The sequence below is a fragment of the Callorhinchus milii genome, unplaced genomic scaffold (assembly GCF_018977255.1).
Source record: "Callorhinchus milii isolate IMCB2004 unplaced genomic scaffold, IMCB_Cmil_1.0 Scaffold19, whole genome shotgun sequence".
NCBI classification, from domain to species: domain Eukaryota; kingdom Metazoa; phylum Chordata; class Chondrichthyes; order Chimaeriformes; family Callorhinchidae; genus Callorhinchus; species Callorhinchus milii.
In genome coordinates this window covers 1,621,986-1,635,484 of record NW_024704760.1, presented here as the reverse complement: position 1 = coordinate 1,635,484, position 13,499 = coordinate 1,621,986, and the positions used below count along the sequence as shown (strand labels likewise).

The window sequence follows — 13,499 nt, the reverse complement described above, 5'->3', positions numbered from 1 at the left end:
TAACATGGTCTATGGTTGCGGTACCTTGACCCGCCTTTGCATGGCGCCAGATAGCTAATTAAACCAATCTTTAAGGCATCAACAGTCTCGCACACTGGATCCCCAGGTTCATTCTCCAGCGAAAACTCCTCTCAACAGTTTTTAACCTCTCTCTCTCACTCTCTCTCTCTCTCTCTCTCAATGTCCTAGCCTCATGCAACATTTCTGGCCGAAACGTAAGGAGCAAAGCTTCCCTCAAGGCTCAGAGATGTTCTCAGTCTTCAGTCACCAAGTCACACGTCTCTGGAAACTCTTCCCCCACCAACCCCTTTACCTTGTTGCTTCTCTCCCCAAACCTCAAAACCCGGGTAAAAAAACAAAAAACACTCTCCCTTTAACCGTGCCTTTGTTCAGACCCTCTCCTCCCTGCTCCTCATCTCCGAAGAGCTTTGAAACGTTCATCTTGTGGGAAGGAACGACTGTGAATTGCAGATTGGGTGTTGACGGCCTCAGAACCAGTTTGTCGCACTAGTTGCCTGGGGCGATGTGTGGGACAGTTCTTAACTGATGTGACAGCTAATGACAGCTTCATTTAGAGCTTCTGTGACTCTCGCACGCACCCACCTCCTTGTTGATATCCACTGAATAGTGCTCAGGCTCCAGCTCCATCCTCCTGAGACGGGCAATCTCCTCCCTGGGGGTCTCGTGGTAACTCTCTGAGCTCTCATCTCTGACAGCAGCCTCCAGGTCGGAGATATCAATCTCTGTGGTTTTCCGTCGAGGGACCTGGGAAGCCAACACACGGCCTGCGTCAGTCTCACTCTGATGGCCACCCATTGCTTCCACAGAGCGTCCCCACCCCCTCCCACACACACACTCACTCACTCAAGCGTGAAGTCCCGAAGTGTCGTGGTTAGTTCGCTCGCCTCGCAAGCGAGAGGACACAGGTTCGATTCCCGGGTCAGGGCGAAACCTTAGGTAACTTTCCTTACTCCACGCACACACCTCTGTTTGACGAGCAGTAAGTTAGTCGATCGTCGGATCGCTCAAAAATAAAAATGTGGTCACTCAATCCACGACTGTTTGTGGGGAACGTCGCTGTGCACAATTGGCTGCCGTGTTTCGCCCACAAAATACGCACTCACTACACTTTACGATATAAGCTGTGAAGAGCTTTGAGACGACTCAACGACGTGATAAGGCGCTATATTAAAAGCGAGGATTATTATTATTATTAATTAAATCTCACGCACGCACGCGCACAATCTCTGGCAACGCAGGGAGCTACAGACAAAGCCACAACGTACGGTGAATCGGGGTCTGGTGGGGCGGGGGCTGGAGTCTGCGGACAGATAGTGACCAGGCGGCAGGTTGAGGCTCCTCCTCTTCTCCCGGTTTCTCAACGACCCATTCTGATGCCGTTTCATCCGGTCGTTCTGCTCCTCCACGCTCATCTTAGACTTGGGGTCACTCTGGAACCCACCGCTCTTGGGCCTTTCCTGTAACAATAGCAACGTACATTTATGCGACGACAACAACAACTTGCATGGACACTGCGCCCCTCGTGCAGGGTAGCGACCCAGAGCACTTGACAGTGGTGGAGCACAACCCTGAGCCGGTAGGGAGTGGGGGAGCGGAGGTGGGAGGTGACCGTAGGCACGGTCGAAGAGCAAGGTCCTCAAGGCGGAGGGATCACCGAGAAACAGTGTTCCAGAGGTTCGGGGCGCAGTGTGATGGGGGACGGAGTTTAGTTTAATGTAGGTGAGAATGAGGGCCTTTCACATCGGGAGCACATCCTGAGGCGCTGGAATTTGCATCCGAGCTGCGGGTTGGGATCAAGAGACACAGAGGGCAGAGAGGGAGGGTGGGGTGTACCAAATCAAAGGATTATTATTATTTTTATACCAAATATAGGAGTGTGGGGGGGTGGGGTGGGCTGTAGATCGGATTTGTGGGCAACAATATTCACACGTACTTGTATCAGAGATCCAGAACGGTCCTTGTCACTAGTGCGAAGTGCGCTGTAGGAAGGCGACGGAGACAGTTCCTCAGGAGGAGACTTGGTTCTTGGCGGAACGACGCCTACTGTAAGAAGCCACAAGGGATTTAGGTTAGAAAACGAATGCCTAAACAAAAAAACAGTCACTACACTTCACAGTATATCCTGTGAAGTGCTTTGAGACAGCTTTCCCACGTGAAAGGAGCGATATCAAATAGAGGAGCATTATTACTATTACAGTAACGCTTACGTAAATCTTATCTTTATGAATCTAAGTCGTACATACCCTCGAGTTCAGTTTCCTATTAAGCCTCTTAAGATTGATTTGCGCTACTTGTATTAATCACCTCCTAACTCCGCTCTCCTGCCCTCCATTGCTCCCGCACTTAAACCGGCTGCATTGACCCGCGGGAACCGTAGTCTTGACCCGTCACCACACGCTCTCACTTTCCGGCTGCATTGAATTGCGCAGTGCGCAGTCTGGATTACTGATTAAATTGGATTCTCTACCATTTATCCAGTTTGCCTGCACCGCAGACTTCACGCAAGTCATATTAAGTGGTTATGGTCCCGACTGATATGACTTATTTCCCACGTGCGCTCGCTCGCTCTCTTTCTCTCTCGACTAAACCTTTCAGACGATACCTTTATTTGCACCTTGTTTCTCGGTCTCCGGGTCCTGTCTGGCTTGTGACATGCTGTTGTCCAGGCTGGTTGGCACAGCTCCGCGGGTCTCTATCCTGGAAGGGTCGACAGTGAATTGCTGCGGAGGTCAAAGAAGGTGGAACATCAAGGACTTGGGGATTCAACCGCGTGAGCGAGAATCCTAGACTTGGGAGACTGGTTCGGGATTTGTAGCTGCCTTTTCCCCTGTGAGGTGGATGCTCAAGCCCTAGACAAGGGGGTTCTAGAACTGGGGTCAATCCAGCCGACTGGAGGAAAAGAGAGTCAAAAGGTCTTCACACAGCTCAGATCCCTGGAAGGTCTTACAACAGAGCGTGAAGCGTTTACAGTAGCGAGCCTCAACACTGTGCTGATAGACTTAGAAATCAACACAGACACCAAACTGACCGACGATGACCGAATTGGCCGGCACAGAGAGAGGCGTGAAATCAGGAGGTAATCGGAGAGCTTGGTTCCTTTGGGATATAGCGTGGGTTTGTGTAGAGCCAGCGCAGCATCGCTAGGTATTAGGCACTCGTCCAATTCCCCATTAAGCTTTTGGCTGAGGTGTTGTGTCTGCACTGCCAAGTGTCTCTGATGTTTCTTTACCAACTGTCAAACAATGTCTTGCTTTGTTTCAACTCAATCGTGGAGGAACATAAGGAGGAACATGGGAACATAGTAAACAGGGGGAGGCCATTCAGTCCCCGAGCCTGTCCCTCCATTCTGTTAGATCACGGCTGATGTGTACCTCAACTCCAATTACCGGCCTTTGCTCCGTATCCCATAGCCAACTGGACGAACCTTCCACCGAGGACTTTAACCCGGTGAAGCCCAGCTGATGCTAACTAATGGGTGAAGTCATTTCCATGTGCCAAGTTCCCCAGTATTGAGTCTTCTCTCCCCCATCCACCCACCAACCCCCCTCCCCCCCCCCCCCCCCCCATTCAGCCCCACACTCTCTCCAAACACGCTGCTTATTTCAGGCTCTGAACCACATTGATGCATGACTTGAGACAGATGGTGAAAAGCCACAAGACATGGGACTGATGGGAGACAGTGGAGCGTTGTCAGCCACTTACTGCCGCCCCTCCACTTCTCTTCCCCGGCAGGGCGCCCATCCCTCGGTCGTCTCGCACGTCCTCGGCTGAGAAGGCCCACAGACTGCTCTCACTGGGCAGAGGGGGAACCTCAGGCCACGGCTCCTGCTGCAGGTAGGACTGAGGAAGGGGAGGTCGAGGCGGCCGAGACTCCTGAGGCAGAGCGAGCAAAGCAGAGAGAGTAACCGCAAAGCTTTAGCGAAAAGGTTTAGCCAGCAAAGGGAGAGTTAGCGTCAGGCAGGGCTTACCTCAAAAGCGAAGCTACAAAGAGAAAGGTTTAGAGAGGCGTAAAATCAGAGAGCGGGTTCCCCACCCACCCCCCTTCCCCCAGCAAGCCACACCCAGTCTAATCCCACCAACCCCTTCCTCTCTTTATCGTCTTAATAATAATCCTTGTATCTGTTACAGCCCCTTATCACATCGTCGAGACACCTCAAAAGCGCTTCACAGGATACACTGGTGCATGTTGTGGGCGAAACGCGGCAGCCGATTGAGCCACGGCAGCGTCCTCGTGGATTGAGTGACCGTCGTGTTGCTCTGGATCTCCGTGTGGGCGGGGGGGGGGGGGGGAGAGTGTTGTGGGCGCACGTGCTTTGATTGACTGAAAGTGAAAGTTCCCACCATCACTCACCTCACTGACCGGGGGCTGAGCTGAGGACTGAGAGCCGGAGACGGGTGAGAAGGGGCTGACGGGGCTGGTGAGGCTGGTAGAGCTCAGCGGGCTGGCGGGGCTGTTGGAGCTGAATGTCCCCACCTGGCCGCTCGTCACTGCGTACACAACAGAGAGAATCATCGCACCGTCCGGGACCCCCGCAGGTCACAACAGGTCCCAAGCCCCTCCAACCCCCCCACCCCCCCCACCACCAAACCCAACTCCGGCTCGTACACCCACTCCCCATCAGCTCGGTTGCACGCTCATCTCCGGACCGAAGGGTTGTGGGTTCGAGCTCCATCTCGAGACGACGCGGTTCGTTTCACTCAATCTCATACACGCGCGCACGAACACGCACACCACACAAACCCCCCCTCCCACACACAACACACCCACCCCACCACACGCGTGCACACACACACACATACACGCACACCAAACACACACCCCAACACCGCAGCTCCCTCGCACACTCTCGCCACCAAGGGCTGAGTCGCGTACCGTTCAGTTTGATGGAGTCGGCTGTCAGCCTGTCGGGGTAGCTCTTCCTCAGCCCCTCCATCACATCCTGGATTCTCCACAACAGTTTCTGAGCGTGTTTGTTGTCAAACTCATTCTGAAACCCCAAACAACCAGCCCCGGTTACCGTAAATTGGCATTAATCACCTTCCATTCCCCCCCCCCATCCCCCCCCACCACCCCCCCCCACCATCTCCCTTCCTCCACCGTTTCCTCTCCTCCCCCATCTTCCTCCTCCCCCCATCTTCCCTCCTTCTTCCCAGCCACCCCCCTCCCCACATGAAAAGCCAAGAGTAAATTGTGGAATCATGGGCAGGTGAGGCCGGGCTGAGTTACCTGCATTCCTATGGTGTTGTTGAGCTGTTGCCAGATGTCATTGTGGATGATGGACAGCTCCATCTGCAGGGCATCGCATTCAATTTTTGTGCTGGCAAATGCCTGTCACACAGACAACACCCAACACGCAGTCAGACAACAGCAACAACTTGCATTACATTTGTACGGAGCCTTTCACGTCGGGCGGACGTCCCAAGGCTTCAGTGAACTAGCCACAAGGTCCTCGCCCTGACCTGTGACTCCCTCCATGATCTTGCCCGGTCCCTCTACCCACTATTCTGTCTGATCCACCCCAGATTCTCCTCCCCAAACCCTCCACTCTTCCTGCCTCTGGTCTCCTGCTCATTCCTGTACTCCCTCGATCCAGGTGCTTACAGGCGCGGTCACTGTAGGTGTGTGGACATTGGGGGGATGGGGAGGTGGGGGAGAGAGAGAGAGAGTGGTTAACCTGCGGCAGCCCCTCTCACCGTGGTTGCTTGCGAGAGCTCTCCTCGGATGTTGACCAGCTTATTCTGTAACGACTCCTTTTTCTGCACCAGCTGCTCAGCGTAAGCAGGCTGGCTCCGGAACAGGGCTATCTCACGATGCGTCGTTTCCAGGGCTCTCTCCAGAGACTCCTACATTGGGAGCAAAAAGAAACGTTAGCAGGAGATACTGCGTCTGAGCTTCTATTCCCATCTGCCGTCCCAACTTCTCACCAGGTGGGGACTTATGATAACAAAACTGTACTGGGGTAACTGACATTCCACCTAGTGTGTGTTGGGGTAGCTGCTGGAGTCTAACACCAGCAACAACTTGCATTTATATAATGCCTTTTACGCTCGGAGTGCTAGCCAGCTAAAACCGCATAAGCTTTTCCGTCGATAGCGCTGTCCGTCAAGCTTTCCCGCTGCTTGTCCAGCTAGGACCACCCTACCCATCGGGGCTTGGGTTGAGAATTTGCAGCCGCACGGCTCCACCCTTAAATTCTTTTGCAAAGGTACCTTCTCCTTTCGGAGCTGCAGGACCCACTTCTCCTGTTCTCGTTGGTTCTTGGTTTGCTCGCAAAGCCGGCTCAGCAGCTTCTGTTACAGAAATAGAGAGAAAGAGAGAGAGAGAGAGAGACAGAAAGAAAGCCAGCAGGTTAGGCAGGATTCGGTCACTCGATTCACTCCCAGGGAAGAGAGCGCGATTCCTAGACAGCAAACGAGACCGCTTTAGGAAAATAACAGGTTAATATAACATATATTAACATTCCTCATAGAATAATAATCTTTGCACTTGACATAGCGCCTTATCACGCCGTTGAGACGTCTCGAAGCGCTTGTGAATTTTGTGAGCAAAACTGTCCTGCAAACGGTGCGTCAAGGTTTTAAGATGAGGGTGTCAAGGCTGAGGCTGCGAGAGACGTCAGGAATCTGGCTGGCGCCCGCCCACCGGGTGGGTATCTTAGTTCCCGCGGAAAAGGAGACTTAAAGTCAGGGCTTAACGTACCATCAGTGGTAACGTCTCGCAGCTCAGACACTGCAATTCACCCCCAACTCGATGCCTAGCCCTTCAGTCTAATGCTCTTCTAAGGAGTTGGGATGCAAATGACAAACTTACGTCGATTTCCAAGTCGTTGGGTTTGTAGAGGTGCAGAGGGTTCAGGTACTGGTCCTGATACGGAGCCTGGAATCACCAATAGACAAGAGGGTCAACCATGGCACTTGTTGAAAATCGCTGATCTGCTGCTAACTTTATGTTTGCTTTTCCACCCACATTCTCCCGATCCGACAACTACCCCGGGTTATACAGCAGTTCGCGACAGGATTCTGCAGGATTGGACTTGAAAACCCTCTGACCCACTGGCAAATTCATACCATCAGCTCCCGAACATGGCTCAGGACTTGGACTGAACTCGGTTTAAATTCAGAACTCGTAGCTAGAGCTTCTCCCCTCCCCACCCAAAAAAAAACATTCAGCCCCAACTTCATTGATGCTTCAATGTCTAAATTATTTTGAAGGTCAACGTTTCAACCCAAGGTCACTGACTACAAAGCCATGATTTCTTCCATTCCTAATGTAGTTCTCTACCCCCCCACCCAACAAACAGACAGACAGACAAACACACACACACATAGAGTAATAATAGAGCAGTTAATATCTAAGACTGATATCTTCAATCACCTAAGCAGCAGCTATGCAATAGATTATCACTTTGAGATTGAAGCCCAAAGATAGGGAAGATTTGTCCCTTTAAGGAAGAGAAGATCATCTCAGCAATGTTCTTCAGTAGCCCTGAGTTAGCTGATCTCAAGGGTGTTAAGAGAGGAGCAAGAGTTGGCCTCAGTCACCATGAGCTAGTGCGACAGCAATTGAACCACAATCTCCTCTCCTGATCACTGCCCAAAGCCCAGGGCTTTAAGGGTCCTGGGTGTGCGTGAGTGTGTCAGGGGATGCTGTAGCCTCCCCACTCCCCCCCTCCCCCCAAACCAATAGCAGGCCAATGATCATGGAGAGATAAAGCACTGGGAGGCAATACTCCAGTTAGTGTCTTCCTGCCTCAGACAAGAGACAGTTGTCAGAGGGGAATTAAAATAAAGTCTTGACGCTGGGTGGAAAAATCGTTACCACACGCCATGAAACGGCGCATAAATCAGTCACTTCATTATAACTCCACAAAGAACGTCACAGACATCAAACCTAACAGACAAGCTACAGCGACAATAACATGGTCACTCGTCGACAGAGAAACATTGGCGAATAACCGAGAAACAAGTGTCGATTGGAACAGTGCTCATTCGCAATCAGCTGTTTCACACAACTAACAACAACAGCTACAACAACAACTGCTACAACAACAACAAATTACATTTATACAATGCCTTTCACGTCGCGACGACATCCCAAGGCACTAGGATATACAAGGATAAAACACACAGACATACAGCGTACCTATAGGTAAACATACATACACACAACACATGTACACTCCATGTGTACACTCCAAACACATCTTGCACAGATATTTATAGGACACATACACACACACGCACTCACACACACGCGCGCTCACACACACACGCGCGCTCACACACACACACTCGCTCACACACACACGCGCGCTCACACACACACACTCGCTCACACACACACTCACTCACACACACTCACTTACACACATTTTACACAACAAGTACTTCAGACAGTCTGACCATCGTGGCGAAAGCATGCGGAGAAAACGTTTTGGCTGTCATTTCACAAACTGATTCAGGAGGAACAGGTTACTGACCCCCAAAGAGATCTCAGATGATATTAAACATGTTTGCTCAACCCTGTAATTTGGAGAAATTGCAATATTAATGAAACTTTACCCAGATAAGACCCCAAACCATTGCACGCATATTGGCCACGCCAATATGATCACAAGCCAAGCAATGGACACTAAATGCCTCGCATCAAAAAGCTTTGTCATTGCTCAACTATGATGGAAATTTGAGTGTCTAATGGTGGGGGGAATCTGTCAAATTAACTAGGAATACTGAAGATTCAATTTGTTCGGCCCAAAGGAAAATGGGGAAAGGGAGTAAATAGAGGAGAAACAACAAATTTACAATGTGAGAGGAGGCAGAAGGCAGCAATAACTAACTATTCAACCAACCAACTGACCAACTAACTTACTAACTAACCAACTAACTAACGTGTAATGATGAGATGAGATTAAGGATAAAACAAGAAGATGTACTATGTGTAGCGGATTCACAAGAGTTTCATCAAAGCTGCAGTGACTGGGCTGGATGAAGCCCTTCAGAGGATTGAGGACCCGGCAAACAGAGATTGGGAAGATGTTACAACATGAAAAGCACTAACAACACACCACACACACAGTAACACACAACACACACACAGTAACACACAACACACCCACAGTAACACACACATAATACACTCACACACAAGACACACATATACACACACAATATAATCACATACTATAACACACCCACACACACAGTAACACACACACACACAAGCGCAGTAACACACACGCACAATAACACGTGAACAACACATGAAGACACAGCCAACGTGCCCTGAACAGTTTGTGAAATGCTGGCCAGGTTGCGAAGTGGGGGTAAGTGTGGCAGGGTGATCGCAGACAGCTCTCAACTACTGCACATCTACCGTCGACAGCGTGGAACTGGACACAGCTAACAGCCATGCTCTTACTTGCATGTACAACTGAGCTCTGAGGGACGAGTTCTCTAGCATTCTGTGAACCATGTTGATAACACACTGATTCTCATTGATCTATGTTGATCAAGACAAAAAGCACAGGCACGAGGTCAGGATTAGATCAGACCCGTGCGACACGTTGCGGGTCAGTGGCTCAGGAGTTGAAAGGTACAAACAGGTTGCAACACTTTACAAAGCCCATTGGCGATGGTATCAATGAAGGCACTTACTCTGAGGGTGGCCGGGCTGTGTTCATTAACACCGGTTAATATAATAATAATCCTTGCATTTGATACAGCGCCTTATCCCGTCTTCGAGACGTCTCAAAGCGCTTCACAGGATACACTGTAAAATGTAGTGACTGTGTATTTTGCGGGCCAAACGTGGCAGCCAATTGTTTAATGGGTATCAACCAGCAATAACATGTTACAGAAGAATTAAGTGTGCAGTTCAATGGCCTCTACCAAAATATCCCATCCATCGTTTTCGAAACGTCGTTAAGAGTCCGAAACAACCGGAAATCCCACCCTATCTTAGGCCGTGACTGTTTTGTCTCAAAATCTAACGCCTCACCAAAACAGAGGAAATGTCTACAATGCTGTCTTTGTTCGGAAGGCACTTCAACGCTGTTCTTTAAAAGAACAGACCTCAGAGATAAGAATTTTAATGGCAAAACAGTCTCATAGGGTAGGAGCAGCTGCGATTACAATCTCTCAGGGACTGAGAATGCAAACCCCCTCATTCTAAATCACATGGACTGCGGTTGAGAAGTTGAGACACTTGGCAACCGAGTTACGGCTTCAAGGAATGGCTTCAAGGAATGAGCGCTCAATGGCTTCAGAGTCAGTCTGGAGTAAAGCTCAGCTCTCTCACTACATGAGGCACTTCAATCAGGGACAGAGCCTTAGCCTCTCGTTTCAGACGCTGGCGATGCATTTGCAAACTCTGCTGTTAGCAGACGATGAGCTCCAGCTCTAGTCACCTCGGTTACCATTGCTCATTCCAGACAGTTAGTTGTCAATACTCATTAAAGCCCAGTTAAACCTGTTCCCTTCAATAACTGCTGCACATGGAGCGTTTAGAGAGCCGAGGATATAAAAAATAATAATAATCCTCGCATTTGATACAGCGCCTTATCGCATCCTTAAGACGTCTCAAAGCGCTTCATAAAATATACTGTAAAGTGGATCGATATACTGTGTAATTTGTGGGTGAAGCACAGCAACCAATGGTGCACATACATACACAAACAAAAACAAATAAACAAATAGGGAGTCTCTAAGCCGTGGAGTGGTTTCGCTGTGTTCTGTAGGATTCGAAATGTTCGGAATGAATCAGTGGCGGGAGGGTTTGGTTTGGTTTGGTGGATGCAAGCTTGATTCAAATGACACTGCAGCTAAAAGGCTCCGATTCTGTGAGATCAATGCATGGTGTTGGTGTGCAGTAGGTTCACAGGATGCCGGTGAAGACCATTGAAGAATACGCAAAGGAGAAGCAACAAGGTTTACGACGTCCTCGAAGACAAGGGTGTCCTCGCTCACAACTTCCCCCCCCGATTCCCATTATCACTGTGCTCTGGCATCCCCTGCAGCTAACTGGGTAGATAATAATATAATACAGCGCCTTATCACGTCTTTGAGACGTCTCAAAGCACTTCACAGGATACACTGTAAAGCGAATTGACTGTATATTTTGTGGGCGAAACACGGCAGCCAATTGCGCACAGCGACGTCCCACACACAGTCGGGGACTGAGTGACCAAATTATTATTATTATTATTATCATTAAATGGATCGCTTAAAACAAGTAATGCTTCACTATTCAGACATCTCGAGGTTGGCTTTAACCCTTGCGAAAGTCAGTTTGGTAAGCGCAAGATCCTGATCGAGACCGAGAAGCCAAATAAATATTCGCCCCCTCAGAGCAAACGGGCTTTGGTTTCTCGTCCTAAGTGGAAATGCCAAGGATTTCAGAGTGAGGAGGGGGATAATTAACAGTGATTTCTGTCCTGCTCCATGTAACCTCCTCTCGGTCTTACCCACAATATTTCAGCCACTTCCCTCCACTTGAAACCCATGTATTTCTTAACAACTTGGCCGTCGATCTATCCCCTAAGTGTTCGGCCTTGTGGGTTAATCAGGTCTTAAGGACCTGTTGCCTTGGAACCTGGCTTGCTCTGGGTTACACTCAAACCGCCTGGACACACAACCTTGTCACTTGGCCTTTGGCCAATGGGGAAATGAAGGTCAGAGGAGTTAGTTAACTAGCACAGAATCCCACCTGCTGGTCCAAAAATTCCAGCTTCCTTTGTAACTGAAGGTCAAGGATATGATCCTGTCACACCAACAGCAGGCGGGGTGGGGGGGGGTGGCGAGGGGGGAAAAGGAGTCACAGAGTTAGACAGCAGAGAAACCGAGAGAAAACAGGTAACGTTATTCAAGGGGAAGGAAACAGACGGTTAGTAAACTAGGAGAAGGTTTCATAGTGAACGTGATTAAAATTGCACAAATAATAAGAAAGTTAGCGGCTCGCACGGGGGAAGGCGTTTATCGGGAACTTTTTCACGTGCGCGGAGAGAGAGGGTGATGAGAATGTGGAACTCGCTGCCGTGGGTCGAAGATTATGGAACTTATTGTTGGAAAGTTATATGAAAAGAAATTGGCATTGGCTTGGCTGCACTCAGATAAATCTCTACTCCAATACATCTCTACTTGAGTACTGTGGACATCAAGCCCTGAATGGTGATCACAGCCCCCTCGCAGGGCCAGTTCGGCTCGGCCCTGCTTAGGACTGATCATTGGCGCCAACGTACCATTCTGTCCTGCAGCGAGGGGGACACGGAGAAAGGCAAAGAGTACATTGGCGATGGTAAGGATCTTCGGTCTCCAGGATAATCATACTGTCAAAAGGCAAAGAGGACAACAGCCCATTAACACCGGGTCTCATTCTCATCCACCCCCACCCCATCCCCATCGTCATCTTATTGTCCAACCCAATGTGAGTAAAGCAACGCAAGAAAAAACAAAGGTTAAAACAATTTGATACAGCGCCTTTCGCATCAGGGGAACGTGTCAAAGTGCTTCGCAGGATTTTCCGTAAAGTGTAGTGACTGTGTGTTTTTGTACACGCAGGGGATGTGAATGGTACTAAATAATAATCCTTGCATTTGATATAGCGCCTTATTACGTCGTTCAGACGTCTCGAAGGGTTTCACAAAATATATTGTCAAGTGCATTGGCTGTGTATTTTGGGGGCAAATGCCGTGGTTTGAGTGAACACATTTTTTATTGTACGGATTAGAGTGCCACAGAGTGGGAAACTTTGGGAACCTTAGATCCAAAGTTGCCCGGTTATTTTCCAAGCCATACTACGCTTGCTGCATGTCATGTCTCAATTTATTCCTTCGCTGTAATGTTTCCCAATATATTATTCTCTAAAAGAAATCAATCTAATTTGCATCTGAAGGAAGCAACACTTTCTGCTCCCACCATCTCCCGGTGCGGAGCTGTGCGGTGCGGGGAACGGTTACCTTATTGCTGCGCGAGCGTCTGAGAGTGTAAACTGGGTCACCCATCATCTCCTCCCGTCTCGGGGGCAACCTGTCCATCCTGGCGCTGGGAGACCTGACGGGAGAGTACATGCGACCGGTGACCAGCGGTCCCTGTGAGGGGGAGCGAGGCACGGAGCGGGAGCGTGGCTGCAGGGCGAACCTCCTCAGGGACTCGGCCACATGGTCCATCTCGCTGACGTACGACTGGTGCCCGCCTCCGTGCCAGACAGGGGAGCCCTGCCCGCTGAACACCTGGTGATCTCTCAGCTGGAAGGAGGCGGGCGCCCGCACGGACCTGCTCCTGTCTTCCATCGACCACACCACCGTGGTCCTGTCGTACATGGGCACTGAGGATATGCTGTCCGGCCGCTCGTCCACCTGGTAAAACTGGGACAAGTCCTCCTGGTAATAGGGCGTAAACTGACCAGGGTAATCCGGGGTGCCTCTGGTTGGAGTGTGGTAGCCCTGAGGACTGAAGGGAATAGGTACAGTTAGCGCAAGTGC

General features: G+C 50.0%; 1 protein-coding gene across 1 annotated transcript in view; it reads right to left on the bottom strand.

Moving 5' to 3' along the window:
- Positions 1 to 13,499, bottom strand: part of plekha6 (pleckstrin homology domain containing, family A member 6) — a 59,805-nt gene that overhangs the window by 2,528 nt on the left and 43,778 nt on the right. Inside the window, 12 exon segments of the mRNA XM_042342118.1 lie at positions 604 to 765; positions 1,287 to 1,478; positions 1,955 to 2,064; positions 2,624 to 2,741; positions 4,373 to 4,509; positions 4,841 to 5,009; positions 5,249 to 5,350; positions 5,716 to 5,865; positions 6,232 to 6,312; positions 6,833 to 6,898; positions 12,258 to 12,344; positions 12,975 to 13,467. Coding sequence (XP_042198052.1) covers positions 604 to 765; positions 1,287 to 1,478; positions 1,955 to 2,064; positions 2,624 to 2,741; positions 4,373 to 4,509; positions 4,841 to 5,009; positions 5,249 to 5,350; positions 5,716 to 5,865; positions 6,232 to 6,312; positions 6,833 to 6,898; positions 12,258 to 12,344; positions 12,975 to 13,467 — 1,867 coding nt within the window.